The sequence below is a fragment of the Sarcophilus harrisii genome, chromosome 2 (genome assembly GCF_902635505.1).
Source record: "Sarcophilus harrisii chromosome 2, mSarHar1.11, whole genome shotgun sequence".
NCBI classification, from domain to species: domain Eukaryota; kingdom Metazoa; phylum Chordata; class Mammalia; order Dasyuromorphia; family Dasyuridae; genus Sarcophilus; species Sarcophilus harrisii.
This window is the reverse complement of record NC_045427.1, coordinates 542,617,714-542,639,922: the sequence shown is the minus strand read 5'-3', so window position 1 is coordinate 542,639,922 and position 22,209 is coordinate 542,617,714. Positions and strand designations below refer to the sequence as shown.

The 22,209-nt window shown below is 40.3% G+C and overlaps 1 protein-coding gene across 4 annotated transcripts in view; it reads left to right on the top strand.

Moving 5' to 3' along the window:
* KLHL25 (kelch like family member 25) overlaps positions 1-22,004 on the top strand; it is a 47,244-nt gene extending 25,240 nt beyond the window's left edge. For 3 of the 4 annotated variants that reach the window (XM_023497152.2, XM_023497136.2, XM_003755557.3), the window contains 2 exons: positions 6,227-8,053; positions 19,882-22,004. In XM_023497152.2, coding sequence (XP_023352920.1) covers positions 6,241-8,010 — 1,770 coding nt within the window. In that variant the 5' untranslated portion in view covers positions 6,227-6,240 and the 3' untranslated portion in view covers positions 8,011-8,053; positions 19,882-22,004. Of the gene's footprint in view, positions 1-6,226; positions 8,054-9,490; positions 9,538-19,881 lie in introns of all 4 variants that reach the window. The other variant, XR_004232437.1, reaches the window with a different exon arrangement.
* The last annotated feature ends 205 nt before the right edge of the window (positions 22,005-22,209 follow it).

Sequence of the window (22,209 nt, the reverse complement as noted above, 5' to 3'; positions counted from 1 at the left end):
AACAGTTCTTGGAACTATGGTATATGTTTGCTCATTGGCATAAACCTCCAAAAGCCTGTGGGTAGGAAAAAGCTTCCAAGGCTAAATGGGAATTAATTCTTAGACTCCATCCTTATGTACTGCTTTGTTGTCTAAGGCTTAAGATATGTGGTTATTGGCTTCCAGTTCAAAGGAGAGGGGAAAATGCTCTTTCTGAAGTCCTTGTCAACCCACCTTTTTCCTCTCCTAGAAGAATGGCCTGATCTGACAGGATGCAAAGGATTTCCCAGAGATGAAAGGAACTTTATTCTGCCAGGGGAGTACAACTCCAGGTTCAATCCGAAGGATATGTGGTTGGGATACAGGGAAGTTCATCCAGGCTCTCACTAATGAGCACAGACCAGAGTGATACTTGGTCAAAACTGGAAATTGGCCAGGCAATAAATATCCTGAATAATTCCATTGACAATTAAGGTCCCAACTCTGTTTTACAGTCCAAGATTTATTCTTTTATGACCTTGAACAAGTGTTGACATTTTTATGCCTCGATATCCATTGAAGGGAGGTGGGCCGACAGGGTCTCTAGTGAGAGTCAACTAAACTTTAGGATGGTGCTGAGACTTAGTTTTCACATATATAAAAACATATCATTGTTATTTTTATTATTTCTGATAACTTATCACTAGTTAAAAAAGCTTTAGAAAGCTGGAAGAGTGTTCAAAGACTTATCTAATCCAACCCAGTCATTGTTAAGTTAGAAAAATGAAAAGCAGAGAAATAGCTACTGCCTTGATAGTCTGATTTATTTTGTTCAATGAACACAACTCTTCTTTTTCAAGTCAAATCACTTATGCATTTATCTTAAGCACTGTGCTAAATTCTGAGGATACAAACCAAAGGAAATATAGGCCCCTCCCTTAAATAGGTTATACTCTATTGGGGAAGACAACATATAAAAAGGGAAATGGAAGTGAGGTATGTATGGTGGTAAAATGCAGAAAGTCATAAGCAGAACTAGGGCAGGAGGAATTAAGGTTTGCTGGCCACTGGGCCCTTCCTCATGGAGGTTCCATGAAGAACATAATAATAGGAGAAGGGCCTACCAGGAGCAAAAAGATGCTCCAGAGTGAGAAGGCTTCATAGAGTCTTCTGCAATGAAAGTGAGGTATTTTTCCATTGATTCTCCTAGCATCACCCTGGCTACTTAGTTGATCTGTTAGAAACTAGCCCTGAGTACATTTCTTAATTTCCAGGGATAATTGACTTTGAAAGATTAACACATCAGCTGGAACCTGGTGTTTGAGAGCCAAGCAGAAGTAAGTAGATATATTGTGAAGCTGGATCAATAGCTTTTAGCAGAATGATAAATTTTAAATTTGTTGTGATGCCCTGCAGTTAAGTTATGTCCCTTAAATCCATCAAACCTCTGAGCAGCAATGAGAGAAAGAGGGCTATTCTGAGGCAAGACTAATTAATTGTGGTATGGAATGGTAGATGAACCATGAATGCTAACAGTAGGGAAGAGTTAGGCCTCCCACTGGCTGCCTAGAACTTGAATGTATATATCCCTGTGTTCTGTCCCCATCTTGATTCTTAATTCTTCTGCTAAGAAACTGGAGGAAATCTTCATTACTCAAGAACATTCTATTTTAAACTGCTTTTTTTTTTTTTTTTTTTTTTTTTTTAATCTTCCCATCACCCCTAGCACAGTGCTGGGGAAAATAGTAGAAGCTTAAATATTTTCAGATTTTTTTAAGTTGTCATGAGCTATCCAGAGGGCTTTTGTCTCTATCAGATAGGTAGTGTGAAGGTCTTTCCCTCCCTCCCACCTCCCAGAGATGTGCTCTGTTATAAAGGAAGAAGTTCTTAGACCCAAGATATCTTGGGTAGTCCCAATTCCTGTTTTAGCAGTATGGTACATAATCTGGCTTCCTTTCTGATGATTCTAATTAGTGATCAGGTTGGTATTCTTTTTGGTATCCCAAATTATGTGAGTCAAGACATGTCATTGTTATTTTTATTACTTCTGATAACTTATCTATAGTTAAGGAAAGAGGCAGATACTGGTCCAGAAGATTTAGAGCTGGAAGTCATTGTTGAAGTAAGAAAAATGAGAACCAGAGAGGTAGCATAGTGAGTTCCCCCAAATCATTTATAGAGCTGAGATTGGAACTGACCCTAGCCCTTGCTTAATGCCCTTGCCTACTACTCCATGGATTCGTGTGTGTGTGTGTGTGTGTGTGTGTGTGTGTGTGTGTGTGTCTGTCTCCATTTTGCGATCTAATTCTCCTGATTGGATACAATGATCAAAGGTCATCATGACTGCGACTTGACTCTCCTAATTACTAGTCCTCTATCTTAGCCTCACAATCTGCAAGTTCACGGCTTCCTCTGAACAGTTTAGCCTTAGGGAAAGTACAATCAGCAATGCCTGAATTCTTAATGTTGACAGCCTCAGGTGGGTCAGCTGCCAAACTCTGTATTTTGCTCTAGAGAGATGTGCTGAGCTGTGTCTTAGGAACAACTTATTTCTTTATGAATAAGGCAGGAGATATGACTCAGTAGAGCTATTCAATTCTTTCATAGTAGCATCTAGTATAGTCTGACTTAAGAAACTGAAGAAACAACTTAAATATCTCAGCACACAAAACTATACTATGTTCTTCCATCCACTTCCCCTTTGTTGGTAGAGAGGTGAAGTTTAAGATTTGGTTGGGATAAGCATTCTTAGTTGCTTTGGATGTTCACTTAACTGGCTATGGAGTTGCCTATGTGGACCTTGTTCCAAGGTCCCTCATTCTCTTCACTCACCTCCAGGGATTATGTCGGTACATCCAAAGATTTCCAAGTCCCCATTTGTTTGAATTGCACCATTCTTAACCTTCTTTTGCAGGGACTTTGAATACATAGTCTGAAGATTGTTAGGTACAATTTGCTCTCCATCATAGGTAGTTGTCTCTAGAAACATTTGTAGGGTGATCCCATTAGAGTAACTGTAACAAGATATTTGTCAAATTCAATTAAATTCTATGTATGCATGTTAAGTACTTGCTGTATGAATGATATTAGGGATACAGTGTAACAAAAGACCCAGCCTGCAAGGAGTTTTAATACTCATGCATGCCCTTTGCTATCTGAATATAATATCCAGGGCTAAAATGATCTTGCTCAGGAGAAGACTGGACCTTAGCTCTTTCCCAATACTACTAAATTAGAGGCCACTAAAATTAATCAGGAAAGTATGTTCACAATGATTAAATAGTTGGTACACAGAGGCCACACTGCAAAACTTGCCAATTTTCCAATTTTAGATGAGGTCATATACAAGAAACAGGTGGTATCAGGAGATCTGAGTTGTGAATCTCAACTCCGTCATTAGCAAGATAAGAAACCTTGACCAAAAACCACCTTGTTCTTTGGGCCTCTGTTTCCTCATCTGTAAATTTTAGAGCTAAGATCAGTATTCCCCTTATCAAGATAACCCAGAAAGATTAACTCCCTGAAAGACTGAGACCTTATATAAATTGTGAAGCATTAGAGCATGAGATAGGCCACTGGGAAATATAGTGGGAATAGGCCATGGAAGAAGACCTCAGACTCAAAAGTTAAGGCAGCCTCAGAAATCTCTCTGGCACTAACCCAGCAACTTGTCTGTATTTTGCAAACAGCTACAGCAGATTTCATTTGTGGGTGTTTTCTTTTTGGGTTTTTTGTTTTTGTTTTTGTTTTTTTTTTTGAAAAAGGAGAAAAGGAAGAGGACAAAGAGGGACAAAGAAACAGACATGGAAACACACAGAGACACACTATCATAGAGAGACAGTCATAGAGATAGAAATAGAGAGCAACAGACAGATGTAGAGCCATCCAGACACAGACACAGAGAAATTAGGAGCTAAATTAAAATATAATTTGGGACCACAATGTCTGTGCAGTTGCTCACTGAAATGTGGAGTTTTGATAAAATAAGATTATGAGAAGCGCTTTTAGTTGGGTTTTTAAATTTATTTCTGATTGAGTTTGATTAATGACCTAGAATTACACACATATTGGTCAAACAATTTACTTTTTTTAAATTATTTTTACTAGAGGCATTTCATTACTTTTCTTTCTTTGAGTGGATTTGACTTATTTTTAAATTGTAAATACCAGGAGGTAGGCTAGTAAGATTCGCTGTGGGGTCTGAAATCCCCAGCTGGATTCCCTGTGCCACCATTTATCCTAACTACTTAATCTTTGCCTATCTTAGACCTCCACCAGACCACTTGTCTCTCTTATTTTCCAAAGCTGTAAAATGCAGGGTATATCCCTGAAGGCTGGCTTGTCTTTAAAATACATTAGGATTCTTCCAAATGATAAAAATAACAATTATAGTTATCATTATTAATGTTTGCTGTAGCATAGACCTAGGCTTCTTGGTACTTCACGGCAGTGACTGGGAGGACTTAGGGAGGAGACAAAGAGGTAGAAGTCTGGTAGTTAGTGGAAACAGCTTGAGAAGTAGAACTCATAATTTAAGACCATTAGACTGCTATTCAGTTTAGGTGACTTCAGCTCAGGTTATTTCAGAGTCCTTAGCTCTGCTTCCTTTCCGATTTTACAACACAATATAGACTGAGAATCCTGGGTATATTCTCTTTTGACACATTGTGGCAAAAGTGGCCCGTCTGTTCGATTAAACATCTGAAAAGATGACAGCTTGGACCAAAGCTAAAATCAGTTGTTTCTTACCAAACCCACTGGTCCATAGCATATGTCCAGGAAACCTAGATGCCTCTGGGTTGAAAGAATATTGAATGGTATTAAACAGTAGAAAAATGTAGTATTCCTAGGAACCATCCCATTTCTTTTCTAAATTTTCTGAACACATGCTTTCTCAAAAAGTTAGTACTAATTGTACAGAAGAGAACAAAAGGAAGACAAGCATAACAGCTTTGAAACTAACATGTAGAAAATTATGTTCGTTTAAAAAATGCAAGTTCTACATAATGTTTTCCTGTGCAATCCTGCTCATCAGTTTGGTTTACATTCATCTTTACATGAAAATGCTTACTTATCAATAGAAAACAACAATAAAAATATATCTATATCCATATTTAAAGGTAGCAGCTAGATGACTTAGTGGATAGTGCTCTAGGCTCAGAATGAGGAAGACCCAACTTCCAATGTGGTGTCAGGTGCTTAATAGCTGTGTCTTAGGCAAGTCATCTAATGTTTCTTTGGCTCAACCCACTGGAGAAGGAAATGGCAAACCATTCCAGTATCTTTGCCAAGAAAACCCATGGACAGTATCAGTGTCAGGCACAACTGCACAATAATATATTTAAAGATGGTACTATTTGTGACTGGTAGCAGTCAGGACTTAAACTGCCAAGTATACAAGATCTTCAATAATCACTTTTATATCTTTTGCTTTGGGTATGGAAGGAGTTAGGTGTTGTGTTATGTGAAGTGTTGGACTTGGAGTCAGAAAACCTGAGTTCAAATCCATCCTCAGATACCTCCGGGTTATATAACCATGATCAAGTCACTTACCCTCTGCTTGCCTCAGTTTTCTCAGCTCTAAAAGGAGGATAATAATAGCACTTACATCCTAAGGTTGTTGTGGGGGGGGAAGGGGAGAGAGAGAGAAATAGAGCATTTTGCAAACCCTAAAATTTTATATAAATGTTAGCCATTTTCTTTTTTAGGTACAAAAATACCTTTCTTTCATACATTAGCCTTTCTTAAAAAGGAAACTGCAAAATCTAAATTGTCAGTTTCTCTTCATTGTTTTAAAAGAAAAAGCCTCCTTTTACCAAAGCAAATCAATACCATATTCTCCCTATTTCTTATACTCATTTATCTGATAACCCTAGGTAACTTTCCCAGATCTTGGCCTGTTATGAGTCTGGGACTGCACCAACCCTGTGGCAGCTGCAATCCAAAGAATGGGTCTTAATTTGATTCTAGAACTGAACCAACATTGACTGAAACGAGATTAACTTCTGAGCATCTGGGATTGAAACCCAAGGAGTAGAATTTGCTCAGTTCTGTTGTATGTGATCCTGTGCCCCGGGGCTTTGGCAGAACCAAGCAGCAAGGAAGAATGAGGCAAGAGGTGGCAACCTTGAGGTCTATAGGGGTTGAAGTATAGCAGGGGTGATAGCCAGGAAGAGCCATCAAATGCAATAAAGATGAAGAGGTAGGAGTATGACTTTGTAAAGGATAAGTGGTGACTTTACTGAAATGTTTGCTTTTCTTTCCTTAGCTGACTTAATCAAAATGTCTGTCAGCGTCCATGAGAACCGCAAGTCCAGGACAAGCACAGGCTCTATGAACATCACCCTTTTCCACAAACCTTCCCACCCAGACTGTGTCTTGTCCCACCTCAACACCCTGAGGAAGCACTGTATGTTCACAGATGTCACTCTCTGGGCTGGGGACCGCTCATTTCCCTGCCACCGGGCTGTGTTGGCCGCCTCTAGTTGCTATTTCGAAGCCATGTTCAGCCATGGCCTACGAGAAAGTCTGGATGACGCAGTCAACTTTCATGATAGTCTCCATCCAGAAGTGCTTGAGCTCCTGCTGGACTTTGCCTACTCGTCCCGGATCATCATCAATGAGGAAAATGCTGAATCCCTGCTGGAAGCGGGGGACATGCTCCAGTTCCATGATGTGCGAGATGCTGCCGCTGAGTTCTTAGAGAAGAATCTCTTCCCCTCCAACTGTCTGGGTATGATGCTCCTCTCAGATGCCCACCAGTGCCGCCGCCTTTACGAGCTCTCTTGGCGCATGTGCCTGGTACATTTTGAGACGGTGCAGCAGAGTGAAGACTTCAAAAACCTCTCCAAGGACACCCTGTTGGACTTGATCTCCAGTGATGAGCTTGAGACAGAGGATGAACGAGTAGTCTTTGAAGCCATTATTCAGTGGGTGAAACATGATTTGGATGAGAGAAAAGTGTACCTCCCAGAGCTTCTACGCAGTGTACGGCTGGCCCTGCTGCCCTCTGAAATCCTAAAGGAGGCCATCACCTGTGAGGACCTTATTATGGCAGATGAGCGTAACAAGCTTATCATGGACGAAGCTCTCCACTGTAAGAAGAAGATTCTACAGAATGACGGGGTGGTCACTAGCCCCTGTGCCCGACCCCGAAAGGCAGGCCACACTCTTCTGATCCTTGGAGGCCAGACCTTCATGTGTGACAAGATCTACCAGGTGGACCACAAAGCAAAGGAAATCATCCCCAAGGCAGACTTGCCCAGTCCACGGAAGGAGTTCAGTGCCTGTGCCCTAGGCTGTAAGGTCTATGTGACAGGGGGGAGGGGCTCTGAGAATGGGGTCTCCAAAGATGTCTGGGTGTATGACACTGTCCATGAAGAATGGTCCAAGGCTGCTCCTATGCTGATTGCCCGTTTTGGTCATGGCTCAGCTGAGCTGGAGAATTGTCTTTATGTAGTAGGGGGTCACACTGCAGTGGCTGGGGTCTTCCCAGCCTCCCCCTCTGTTTCTTTGAAGCAAGTAGAGAAGTACGACCCCGGAGCCAACAAGTGGACGATGGTGGCTCCTTTAAGGGACGGAGTCAGCAATGCTGCAGTGGTGAGTGCTAAGCTTAAGCTCTTTGTCTTTGGCGGCACGAGCATTCACCGGGACATGGTGTCCAAAGTTCAGTGCTATGATCCATCAGACAACCGATGGATGATCAAAGCGGAATGTCCTCAGCCTTGGCGCTATACAGCGGCTGCTGTCCTGGGCAGCCAGATTTTTATCATGGGGGGTGACACAGAATTCACGGCAGCTTCTGCCTACCGCTTTGATTGCGAAACCAACCAGTGGACACGGATTGGGGACATGACAGCCAAGCGCATGTCATGCCATGCTCTGGCCTCGGGGAACAAGCTCTATGTGGTGGGTGGATACTTTGGGACCCAGCGGTGTAAGACATTAGACTGCTATGACCCTACCTCAGACACGTGGACCTGCATCACAACAGTGCCTTACTCACTCATCCCCACAGCCTTTGTCAGCACTTGGAAACATTTGCCTGCATGAGAAGCCCTTAGGACAGTGACTTCAACCCCAGGAACTCAGACAGGTAAGGAAGGCTTTGTCCTTTTTGATGCCCCGCTCTCCATGCTGGGGCACAAAGCTCACGAACATTTCCCCATCAGGACACTCACTCTTTGAAGACAAGCTCTTCTTGTCTACTGTAAATCTTGGCAGAGTCACGGGGTCATAGGATCATTCAGAGGTTGCAGAGACCTTAGAAAAATATCTTGTTCTCTCTCAGCTCAGACTTTCTTTAGTCTACAAGTTTTTTTTCTCACTGATAAATCTCTATTCTAAGCTCTCTCCCTGCTTTCTGTTCCATGGGTGATCCCAGAAGCCTTTGGAGAGGTGTGGTGATAGATGAAATATGACTGAAGAAACAAAGTTTCAAGATCCTGAATGTAACATTTATTTCATTTGGGTTTTGTTTTTGGTTTTGTTTTGTTTTGTTTTGTTTTTTGGTAGAAAAGATTTTATTTTACATTCTTGCAAAAATGGGGGCTTTGGGTTAGTAGACACACCTTTGAAATTCCAAAGGCAGCATTTTATTTCCTATCCTGAAGGACAAGTCACTCCCCTGATTTCCCATTAATTGGATGTTACAGAAATATAACCATTTATTAAGCAATGCATGGCGATTACTCAACAAACTAAGACCAGGTGTCCTCAGCTTAGACCTGGACCTCAAATACAAAGGAACACAGACTTTTATACATTAAAAACAATTAGTCAAACAAGGCCAAATAATCAAAAAGAAACAATGTAACATTAGGTAATATGATTTCTTATTGGAGGAAAGATTAAGAATTTTCCAAGTTTGGTGGAGGAAATTAAACACATACAATTCCCTGAAATTAGAAAAGAAGGTATCCCACTCCCCCCAAATATTTGCAAAGAAATATTGAAACAATAATTGATTGGTCAGTATGAGGCCAGTTTTCAAGTAAAACATCATACGTCACTTGAGGTGCACAATGATTAGAAAAATCATTGCATCATGCACCAGATTTCTGGTCAGCATAACTGAGGTCTTTAGTTAAAGATCTCTAAATGGGTAATCCAACATCCCAGCCATGCAAGGAAATCATGCAGTAAGGTTTTCTCCCAATTCCCACAACTAAATAAAATTTTCTTATAATACAGAAATTGGACTAGACCCATAATGAAAGAGAATTGAGTAGCTCTCAGAATTGAGTCACAAAATGGAATTACTCTGGTTCACTCAATTCCCACATCTCCTCAATTCTATGAGAGAACATCAGCAACTAAATCAATTAACATCTGTAAGCTACCCCCCTCACCCCCAAAAAAGAAAGAAAGCAAATATTTAATAACACTCCCTTAAAGGCTCAGGGAGTTATATTCCTAACACTTATGCCAAATATAGCCTGAACTGCTACTATTTAGGCACATCACTGGCCCATGGTCACATACTAATAACTTGGAAGAGTCGTGATTTAAATCCAGATCTTTCTGATTTCAGGTTGAACACTCTATGCTGTCCCTTTCTCAGCACTGGAGATAAACAAAGTAAGCCTAGGCTTTGGGGAGTGCACTGGGGACTTCACACCAGGTTGTTGAACTGACTGCTTTTTGTCTAAAGTTTATATTCTATCTGAACATTCCTGCCCTATTGATAGTCACAGAAAGTTGAAAGTTTCCCTTGCTAGACTGCATTATGCCTGTGAACACAGCGGACAGTAAAGAGGAGGTGACAGACAAAGAGAAGACATAATTTGTTTTTTACAACTATACCTTATTTTTAGTGCCTAAAAATTTTTGTCACCAAGATATTTGTTTTGTAATAATTGAAGTTCTGTGCCTTTCAGTGAAGCTTCAGAGCCTCTGATAGAAGGTGACACAGAAAGGACATGATTTGCAAATGCCAAGGACTCCCTCTTCAAACGTTTCCTAGAGTACACATGACAAAGTCTTGGTTTTGTCCAATAATAATCTCCATGTTCTCCCATTGAGTGGCTTGGCTTAGTTTCTTTAGAAATGCTCCAGTTATTAAAGGCAAACCTCTGAATATCTTCTTTTTAATTAAACATGAATTTTCCAGGTGTTGCCTGATTAGCACAGAGCAGAGGAGGTTCTGGAACTTCTCTTGTTATTGACGCTTGTATTACATTTTTATTTTTATTTTTTGCAGTTGTACTCTACTTCTGACTTGTGAAACTTTTTTCTACTAAAATTCTTAAATCTTTGATACATGACCAGCTTTTTAGGCATTTTACTTTTACCCCATACTGGGCTGTGGATTTACATGTATTCATTCTTTGCTAATTTAATAGTTAAATTTGTCCAGTCATTATAATCTCTTTTGAAATCCTTTTCTGTCCTATCATCTAACAAATTAGCTCTTCATCATAACTTTTCATGTCTTCCACAGGTGTGAAAATTATGCTTTCTCTCTTTATCCAGCTAGAATGCTGGGCCTGAAACTAACAAGATCAGAGTTCAAATCCAGCCTCAGATATTTATTTACTTGGCTTTGAGCAACTGCTGTCTGCCTCAGTTTCCTTAACTATAAAATGAGTATTATAATAATAGCACATATCTCACAGGTTTATTGTGAATAATCAAATAAACTAATGTTTTTAAAGATCCTAGAATAAAACTAGAATGTATATTAAATGCAATATAAATTCCAGCTATTATTATTGTTACCCAAAGCTTAAAAAAGTTGATTAGACTAGGGTAGAGGACAGAAGAGAAAGGAGGTCACATCATGTGATACTGGATTTGGAGTCAGGAGAACTGGTTTGCCATTTTGACCTTCACTTATAGTGTGACCTTAGATAGGCCACTTAAACTCTTCAGATCTCTCTCCTCTTTTATAAACTAAGGGGTAGGGGTGGGACTAGATGACCTTTAAAATTCTTCCAGCTTTTAATCTCTGATCCTTTGATTTCTGAAGGCATTTCACCACATCATTTTATTTCAGGCTGACAATTTATCTATCAGCATTCCTTGGGAACTGCCATTCAGCCATTCTGAATCCAATTTACTGAATTATCACCTAGTCTGCAATCCTCTATCTTGGCCTTGGGATACTGAGACTTTGTTAAGTGCCCTAAGACACAGGAAAAATACATATATAGCATTGTTGTTTAAAAACAAAAAATCAGTCATACAGTTATTTCATTATGCAAGTAATTTAGTGAACTTGTGCTAGCCTCTAGTAATTGATTTGTCCCTGGGAGCTGAAAACATCTGGTTATAACAGGGGTTCTTAGATATTATTGGTATCATGATCTACTTGGACAATCTAGTGAAGGCTGTGACCCTTTCTCAGAATGTTTTTAAAAGCATACAAACAAAATATATTGAATATAAAAGGAAACTAATTATATTGAAATTATTAGATTATTTGTTATTAGTTATTATTAGTTATTAGATTATTTGGGAAAGAAATCTTAACTTCATAATTGGCTCAGAGAACTCTGATTTATAACAATCCATTTTAGAATTCCTTTGGAGCTGGAATTGCTGCTTCGTGGTAGACAGTTTCTAGAGTACATGTTCTTCCTCCTCCTGAATATTAGCCCATTTTCCTCACACTTTGCTAACATACTTTCCACAATTCTTCAGCTACTAGTCTTGGAAGCTAGTATTCACATTTGCTAGTTCTTTTGGTAGTCTCTGGTCATAGTTCATATGAGTCAGAAGACTTTCATTAAGACAAACTGGACTGTTTTCTTTGTTTTTTAATCTCTAATTCTTTTGAGCTTCTTGTAAAGAAAGTTCATAGGCTCTTAGATCTGGAAAGGAAGCTTAGGCACCATTTAGCCCTACCTCCTCATTTTATAGGTCGCATTATTCTTTAGGTGCTTCTCAATCCAATTAAACAGGCATTTGTTAAGCACCTAGACTCTGGAAATATGAAGATATACTATATCATTATTTTATGCAGCTTGTGTTCCTTTAGTAGAAATGAGTTTGGGAGTGTAAATAAATGTAATATCTGTCAAATTATATTGATATTTCAAATTCGCTTTGTTAATCATAATCTACATTGGTATATGAGCATCTGACACCATAAAAATTGTTCTTTTTGCTCTTCTGAGTTATTTTCCTATCTGAATTACTGGGTATTTTTTACAGTGTTGTTCTTTCTCTCTCAGTCCTCCAGTTTTACCTAAGGCATTCTTACTTTTTTCCCTCCAGTTCAGTTTTAAGTCTTTTTTCAACAGGTCAGCAAAAGTCTAGATTGACAGCTTCTTTCCAGTTCCTATGAAAAGTACTCCATCCCTCCCTAGGAGCCCTTTTGATCTCAATAGAAATCCCTTGTAGTAAGCAAAGCTTAAATTCTCATCCCCATTTCACAGACTAAGAAAACTGAGTCATCAAGAGATGATGTAAGCAGCAGAAAATTAGTACTCTTTCTTTCAATATGTTGTGCTTCTCTGTCATTGCTATTGTCACATATTATTGTATAAAAACATAACTAGGGCAATCCTTTAATTAGAGTTAAATGAGGTGCTTTAGAAATACAGAGAAGGATAAGAACACTATGAACTAAAGTAGTAAGGGAGGTCATCATGGGGGAAGGGAGACTCAAACCAACCCTCCAAATAGGATTAAAGAAGAGAAAAGAGCGGAGGAACGTTCTGAGGCAGTTATGATGTGAACAAAGGTATGCAGGGGAAACACAAAAAACCTTGCTTGAGAGACAGGTAGTAGACCCATTAAACTGATATTTATGGTTCATCTAGGGAAGTAGATGGAGCTAATTTTAGAAAGATGGACTTAGAGAAAGATGAATTCTTAATTCTGTGGTTGAATAGATTGTGTGCCTTTGATTTCTGAGTTGCTTTGGGGAAGCTCAGGAGAATAAAAGATAATAAATAAAATCTGATGCTTAGGCTTTGGGATGTTAAATAGATGTTAAATAAATTGCCAGGAATCTGAAAACATGTTTCAAACATGTTTTCCCTTATGTTCATAGGATGTTCAACCTTTATCACCTTGGTGGATAGGATTGACAAATTCGAGGTATGGCTCCAGAAACTAATTCTTTATCTCTCTTCATTTATCAGGGGCATGAACCTACATGGATTCCTTCATATGAGAAGTAGAATATTCTTAATATTCACAAAAAGAGTATGTGAGAAATAAAAGGAGCACATGTTCTAGGTGTAAATGGGAAGGCAAGATATGGTAATGTGGGGTCTCAGAAGTATGCTCCAGCAAAAAAAATCCCAACTCTAGGGTAGGCATTCTTAACCTAGGGTTGAAATTTTTTTAAATATTTTGATAACTATATACTAATATGGTTAGTTTCCTTTGCAATCCTTTGTATTTTCTGCATCTAAAACATTATTTAGCTAAGCAGTCCAGAAACTTCACTAGACTTTCAAAGAAATCCATGACACAAAAAAACTTTATTTTAGGGTTGTGAAATATTGTAGGATATTATGGAAGAAAAGGTAATAGAGTGTTTATATGGGAGACTATAGAGATACCCCTACCAGCACTCAAGGAAATGAGATGGATGGGCCATCTTAGAACAGTTCCTTGTGTTTGTGTTTATGTGCATATATACTTTGAGTCTCAGTGTTATCAACTTAAGGTTGAAACCCCAGCCTCTATGAAGGTTTCTCTCTCTTATGATTTTTTTACTCCACAGAGTGGCAAGATGTAGAGGGGGCCCAAACCTAAAGAGTGATTTCAAAGCAGTCTTAAAACCCAAGATGCCATATATTTATGTCCATTTGGCAGCAGATGAAATACTGTTAGCCTAGAGTACAGGAACATTCCTCTACTCTGCCCACTATTGTTCTCGGTCTCTTTCTCTCTCTCTCTCTCTCTCTCTTTCTCTCTCTCTCTCTTCTTTCTTTTTTTCTTTCTCTTCTCCCTCTTTCCTTTTCCTTCCTTCTTTTCTTTAAATCACTGCTTTCAGCCAAGGAGCCAAGAATTTCTAGGAAAAAACCTAGTTTTGAATGTCTAGGACTTCGCTCCTGACCATCTCTAAATTGCAGGGGCTGACTTGGATTTACACTCGAGTTCTCCATGCTCTGAATGATAATGGCTTTTCTTTCTCCCCCTCTCCTCTTTACTTTATTCCTCTCACCCACCCCTCCACTCTGCTGTTGCCTAGCATCTGTCACAGTTGCTCAACTAATCTAATTAACTGGCACTCAGCTATTAAATATTGCAACTAACAGTGTGAAGACTCCATCATTCTCAGCTTGGGTCACGAGGCCATGCCTCAGGAGCCATCCTGAGCTGAAAAATTAATTTTCTCAATGAGCTGGTGGCTGCTGCCATCTCAGAATGCTGAAAGCTTTGTGCCAGCAAAAGCAATCTCACTTATGCTGGGATTGCTTCTAAATGGAAGCTGATGTTTCAACTATTAAATCAAACCCAACAAAGCTTTTGAGTCTCTTAAAGGGATACACACATAGTTTGGGGAAGAGATGGACCAGGACCCCAAATATAAGATTGACCTTGTTAAATATGGGGAAGTTCATTTCATAAAACTTGAGCCAAGTAGTAACAGTTTAATTTTTTTTTCTTCATTTTTCCCTAGTTATTTTGAGTTTTTCCTCCTTTCTTTTGCTCTTTGGTATAAAGCCTGCAGATAAAATGACCAGCCTCATTTCTTGGTTCCCTAGGGACTGAGCTACAAAAAAAGATATTGACTTCCCTTAACATTTTTTCAAAGGTAATACTCTGAGGGTTACTTAGAAACCTTGGAGGGAAGTGGGGCAAGGGAAGAACTATTTGCTAATTGTGTTTGAAGGCTTTTTTGGCAGCAAAATGGAGCCTCCAAACTGCTGGAATAAAAGTGATTGGCAAAGCCATGTCTGAACATAACTGTACATAGGAGCTACCTTGACTACTGGGCTAGTGTGGCTCTGACCAGTTTCTTTCTTGTGATGGCAGTGGGGTGTGTGTGTGTGTGTGTGTGTGTGTGTGTCGCCTTCTTTCTCTTTCCTGTCTGTCTCCCCCTCCTCCACTCCTCAGAGACCCCACAGTTGTGAAGGTTAGTAAAAGAGCTGAGGGGACCCTTTGCTCAGTTTGAAAAATATGCCTTTACTATTCATCTTTTGGCCTACTCTGGCTTTAGACTGAAGAAAGTAGGAGATCGAAGAGAAGTGACCTTATTTAGGATGATTTATTCTGCTTTGTACAAAAGGGAAGTGGAGCACAGGTTCTGAAAAATCCATAGAATCCTTGAGCTGAGAAGGCACAGACACAAACTCAATTTTCTTTCTCCCCTTTTCCCCCTCTCCTCCCCTCTTCTTCTTTCCCTTTTCCTCCCTCTTCCTCTCCCTCTTCTCCTCCTTTCCCTCCTTCCCTCCCTCCCTTACCCCCCTCTTCTGTCTGTCTTTGTGTTTGTGTATGGCTGTCTGTCTGTCTCATTGAATGGCAATACTACTTTAATCTCCAAGCATAGATCATCTGCTTTTGACCCTTTCCAGTATTTTTGTCTCTTCTCATCCTGCAGAGACTCAAATTTGGGTTGTCCATCTTTTATCCCCATTCTTCTCCTTACATTATCAATCTGCCTTCTCTTCTGTTCCCTTACACCCCAGGTGATCATTAGTAATGTGCTGCAGCCTACACTTTCTCCCCAATGGTGGCCATTTAGATTCATATAATTCTGATTCTTCCAAGGGGCTGGTTTCTGATGATTTGTATCGACAACAATTTCTTTCTCAGGGGCTTCTTCCTATGGTTCTGTCAAAGAATTCCAGAATAGCAGAATTGGAAATGATTTTAGAAGTCATCTAGTCCAAGCTGTGCCTTAGAAGAAAACCCCCATGTCATCACTAGAAGAATATTTTTATGGACTGCTGCAGGATCTCCTGAGTTTGTAATCATACAGTTTCCCAAACATGAGCTACTCTAATCTTTCCCTAATGAAGGATGGATTAAAAACTGGAAAGTATGGAACAGAAATACTTAATGAGTTCAAGTTACTTAGTCTGAGCAAACTGCAGGATATTGAAATTGCTGGCATACGAGCAGTCCCCAGTCATAAGACTAATTTTTGAGCAATTATGGAGAATGGACAAACTGTCATAGAATGGTAGATGAGCAATTTTTGTCTTGATTTTCAAAGTGGGACAGACAGAAAGTGAATTCTTCAAATACATGCTGCTGAGCTTGGCTTCAATTCCTGGCAAAACTTTAGAATTTTTATTAAATGACATGGTTTGTAAGCATTTTGAAAATGAAGCAACAATTACTAAGGCCAGCAAGGGGTCATCAGAAACAAGTCACCCCAGGCTAGCTTTCTTTGCATTTTTTGACAGTTATTGGAGTCATAGATCAAAGGAATTCTGTATCCATGAATTGTTCAAGAGGGCATGTAAGCAGATCTGTCATAACAGCCATGTGGATAAAATGACTGAATTACAATTAGATGGTAATAGTTGGACCCACAAAAGTGCTAATTAGTGATTAAATATTATCAAGCTGGAGGAATGTCTGTACTGGGTTGCCACAAGGGAATGCATCCTTGGCCTCATTCTGTTAAATGTGACTTTAATAACACATAGATGATATACTTCTCAAAGCACAAAGCTGAGAAAAACATTCAACATGGTAGATATTAGATTTGGGGTTCGAAATGATTATTACAGGCCACATGAGAAGTGTGAAATTTGTGTTACTTTCAAAACTCCCAAGTGAAGTCAAACCAGACTAAACTGTAAATTTTAGGAGAAACAATATAAAGTTAATTTTTGGTTTTCTAAATCAATGTGTGGCCACACAGGGATCCATTTCTATTTGAGTTTGACCCCAGTGGGCTAGGTGATGGATCGTCTCTACTTGGGTAAGTAAATTTAAATCTTGAACTTGGTTTCAAGGAATCAACTGCAGAGTTACAGGATAATGGGGACAAGGGTTTTAGAAAACCATGGCTTGTAGAGGATTCTCGATGTGTCAATATTGTGACATAGAAGAACAAAAAAATGATCCTATCTGAGGCTGTTGAACAGAAATATTACTTCCAACACAAAGGCAGCAACTAGATAATCTGGAATAATGTATTGAATTTTGGGGAGTTTTATTTTAGAAAGACTATTGACATATTGGAAAGTATCTAGAGGATGATGAGCAGAATAAGGGAATTAGAAACCATGTAATATTGGGATCAACAGAAGGACCTGGGAATACTTTGCCTGTAGAACACTATTTAAGGGGGACATGAAAGATAACTGCTTTCAAGTATATAAGGGTCTGTCACGTGGAAGAGGGATCAGAGTTGCTTGGTTTGGCTCCAGAGAGCAGGCCTGGAAACTGCAAAGGAAGACATGATAGGAAAACCTCCCTAATGCTTATAGTTGTCTAAAAGGGAAGTGGGCTACCTACAGGAATAGAGTTCCCCATTACTAGAGATGATTAAAGGATGACTCTTTGTGACTGAATGTTATGTAGGGAGGTGTTGCATTTGATAACCTCCAGAAATCACTCCTAATTTGGATAATCTATGAATCAATGTCAAAACTGTAGGAAGGACCCTTTTGAGAAAGAGACCAAAAAGATTCTGATGCTAGGGCTTAGGGGCTTCATATAGGAAGAGATGGATAAGTGAATGGAAGAAAATTTCTAGAAGAAAAAAAAATAATGAAGCATAGTATTTGGAAAAGTTCAAAGGAATGCAGATCAGGAATGTCTTGTGAAAAGGAAGAAAGGTGGCAAGGAGGTAATAAGTAGGCAATGAAAGAAAATCTGAGTAAATTGTGCTTCTCAGACACTTTGATGAAAATTCAAGATACACTTTTGATTAGTTGTTTCCAGTCCCCTTCCCAATAATTCATATCTCTTTACATGATGCACTTGTTCCTTTCTTTCCAGGCAGCAATTCCTTTTCAGAACAGAATTTGTCATAGTAGGGAGGAAAATTTAGTACCCCTAAGTTGGGCAGGAACCCTTAGCCTTTGACTACTAAAGACTGAAATGGATCTCCTCACAGTCTCCTCAGGATTGGCTAGTGTGCTTGAGTAGGAGCTCCTAACCCCAAAGTGATAAAGGAATGGTGACTGGCCCTCTTGGCTGGTATATAGGTCTAGGTTTCTTCTTCTGGGGTTACTCAAAAAGTAATTGCAACTAAAAACATTCCTTCTCATTCTCTCATTGCTTGCCTTCATCTGCTCTCTTTCTCACCTTGTCTTGAAAAGAAGTCACAGCTCCTCTGTTTTCTCAAGCACTTTTTTTTGCCCTGGGAGAGTGAGATCATATGTTAGTATTTACGAAGTTTTCCTAGCTAGAATATTCACTACATGCATGGTCACTAGAGGCTCCTGATGGCTAAGATTCCAACTTAACCTTCAGATGGACTGAATTAGTTGTTTATAGGGTTCTCCCACAAGGCATTCGGTTGCTACCTCCTAATGAATGGTTAGCAAATTTTATCCCACTTTCAAAGAGACTATCAAAGTGAAATGTATCACTTAACCTCCGATTTGAGAGAAAATAGCCAGTGGTCTCTTTGAGCATGACCTTCTTTTTCTGTTGTTGTCTTTATATCCCCAGTGAATTTTGTTTGTTTATTTGGTTTCAATTTCTGATTTCATCCTTGTGAGGAACTCCTTTTACCAATGTGGATTGGGCTAGCTTACAGTAGGGACCTGAAAATTTTTATGGCAATGCATTCTACTGACTTTCATTTGGGAAAGAAAAACTTTCCAAGAGCCTACTTAAAGGTCCTGATGTGGTAAGAAAGGGTGGGATTCAAACTTTTAAATTAGATATTAAGCATCTGGCTTGAGACAATAGAAATACAAAGGTGGGGGGAAAAAAAGAATTGGTTCCTGCTTTTGAAAGACTTACTGTATAATTGAAAGATAAGGCAATCACTTAGATAACCCCAATAGTTTAGAAAATAAATGGACAGCTATGTGGAACTATGGATAGAGCAATGGGCAGCCAGTAAGACTTGAGTTCAAATCCTACATTAGATACTTAATAGCCATGTGACCAGGGGCAAATCACTTAAGTTCCCTAATTCCCATGTCTGTAAAATGAGGTGGTTAAATTGGGCGGCTTCTAAAATTCCTTTCATTCCTAAATCTACAATCCTAAAAAAAGTATGAGAGATCAAGGAGAAAGGAAGGAATGACTTTCAGCCTCATGAAGGAGAGGAGAGATCCAGGCCTGGAAGGATTGGAGACATGTTAAAAGATGAGAGATAAAGCTGCTTATCAGAGAAGACTTTTGAGCTGAGTCATGAAGGAAACATGATTATGAGAGGTGGAGGTGAGGAAATGTATTTTAGACATGGGGAAACTGCAAGTACAAAGGCATGGTGATGGGAGATGGAGTGATGCGTGTGTGTGTGTGTGTGTGTGTGTGTGTGTGTGTGTAATAGCAAAAAGGCCATTGTGGTTGGACTCAGCAGTACAGGGATAGAAATAATGGCTTATGAGGTTGGAAAGATAAATTGGGACCATAAGGTGAAGAACTTTAAAAGCCAACTAGAGAAGTTTACATTTTATTCTAGAGGCAATAGGGAGCCACAACAGTATGAACAGGGGAGTAGCATGGCTCAACTTTCACTTTTGGAAGATATTTTGATAGCTTTGTATAGAACCGATTGGAGTGCAGAGAGAAATGTGAAGCTGGAAGACTGGTAATAGTTCTGGGGTTTATGATGAGCGCCTGAACTAGAGCTCATAAGCAGAAAGAAGCAGTTGGTTGTGAAAGTGTTGTGGAATACAACAGCAAACTCGAGCAACCAAGCCAGAACTCTCTTTACTTCTCTCCTGATTAACTCTATCATCTTGCACCTTTTCCCTGTAGAACTTTTAACAGGGATCATTTGGCTAAAGCTGGGCTTAGTTTCTCTGGGGAGTGGACCGAAAAGTGTCTTTGCGATGTGAGATTTAACGAGGTTTCTCTGACTTTCCTTCCTAGATGCTGCCATCATGCTTAGTCTCATCTCGTGGCTGCAGCCTGCACCATGATGGAGGTACCCGGCCCTGTTCTCTCGGGGAGCCTTAGTACAACTACTCACGCTTTCCTCATCTGAACCCTCCAGCACACAGAAGACTGAAGTGGAATCCTCAAGAGCAGCACCCAAGATGGGGAAGAAATAGCAGCCTGCTGCCCTTCAGCCCACCGGATAATTAAAGCCTCTGGAGTTTTGAACAAGAAAAGAGAAGCTGCTTCCACAGAGAACTCTTGGGACCAAAGACCCTTTCAGCTACAGTTTGAGTTTGGTGAGGGGAGATGGAGGCCAAGGGAGAGTGCTAGGGGGAGGGTAGTATTTCACATATGGCAAAGAACTAAGTATTTGCTTGTCTGTTTCACACAACACGCCTGCCCCACTAACCCTTTGAGGATGGTGGGGAAAGAGGTAGCAGCATCCTTGGTAGAGGGACAGGAGTGAGCCACTTGAGCAGAAGAGGGTGGGGACCTCTGGAGGGTACATGGCCTCCAACACTGTGCACTAAGGTTTGCCATTTCCTTCTGAGCTGGAATTGCCAGCACAGCCTAATACTGGGCCTAGAACCTGCTAAATCAGGAATGTTATAAACCTCATTTCAAAGCTTGTAACTTGGATCAAGTGTTTCAGATGCGACACACACCGGGTCACCCAGGATGGGGGTGGGGATGGGGAGGGAGCTTCTGAAGTCTTGGTGTTCTTGGACTTCTGGCTCTGTCAGGCTCCCGAGAGCTGAGGAGGGCAAAGGACTTTCAGGACTGATAGAAGATAGGAACCTAAAGGGGAAGGGCTGTGGCCAAGGAGGCAACTAAGCTTGTTGAATGTGTCAGCCTTAGGATGGCATCATCCCAAGCCCCAAAGGAAAGACCTCCCAAGACTGCATCCAAGCCACCTCCTACCTTCTCCCCCAAATCTCCCAGAACTGGGTAGCTCCGAGACAGACGTAGAGCCTTCATGCTAACGTGAAAACGAGCCTCCCTGTGCTCTTTGCTGCCTGATTCCCTCCTACACACCCGCAGAAGCAGCAAATAAAAGGGTTATAGAGAGAATTGCCAGGCCTCCTAAGTCATTGATGTCCTCACTCCAGGCCCTCACTTCTGGCAGGAGCCACCATCTGATACTTCCTTAGAAGTCAGTTCCAGCTCATGTCACTGTTTAACAAATCTGCTTTTAATGATGTTGAAGCTTTTCCAGACCCAGTGGCACTGATTTAAGGGAGAAGAATTCTTCATTTTTACAAGGGACTCAGGAGCACACTGAACCCTATTGCATCCCCAAATTGTAGCTATGTAGTGAGACCATTGAGGGAACTGTGCCTGGCTTGTTAACCATCTGCCAGTGTGATGCTGACTCTATTAGTCTGGCCCAAATGACAATGCAGTAACTTTAGAGAACATTGCCTTTATTCCCCCAGCCCTCCTGCCAGCCTCATCTGGTAGTTTCTCTCTTTGCAAAGTAGGATTGCTAGTCAGGATCGCTTAGCCATTGAGTTTGCGTTTTTGCCCCTTACTGGGTAAACAGCAGGTTAGGTGAATCATGGGTTCCTTTTGCTACAGAACTTTCCTGGGTTGCAAAATGTTTTCCATCCCCTAATTAGCTCTGTAGAAGGGGTGAGCCCATCACCTCTATGAGTCAACTTAGAGTTCGAGGAATTGTATTGCCAGAGATCCAGCAGACCTCTCCACAGTCCCACAGGAAACAGTGGAACCTATACTATTGATTACATAACTGAGAAGCATCTAGCTAATATCCCGAGTGGGTGGTCAGATTTTATTCTGGCCCAGGGGTAAGAAAGTGACCTGGACGAACATTGCAAGATGACTTCCTGCCCATGACTTTTGACAAGGATGGGTTGGTTTGAATCTGCCTCCACAGTTCCTTTTGACTTCCTTATTGCTGGTTAGCTGACAAGAGCACACAGACTCCTCATACACAGCCTTTGTATGCACAAAAGACAATTCTGTTGGTTTACTGAAAATTGCGTAGTTTTTATCCAGTTTTCTAACAATAAAAAATATTAGGAAATGATATAGTTTTTTGGGGGGGGTGATGAGGGGAAATGAGTGTGTGGCAATAAATTTTGTTTACTGTACTGGGAATGTGCATGTGTATTGGGAGAGGGGATATTGAGAATAAGGGAGCAGATCCATCTGCTCCAAAGGACTGCAGCACCCTGACATTCCCACTATGAGCAATATTCCCTTGCTTTCAGGACCATCTGTAGCATTCTGCCAAACAGAGAAGCCAAGTCACCAGACCCCTATTTGTTTGCTAACACTAAAATTCTGGAACCAACA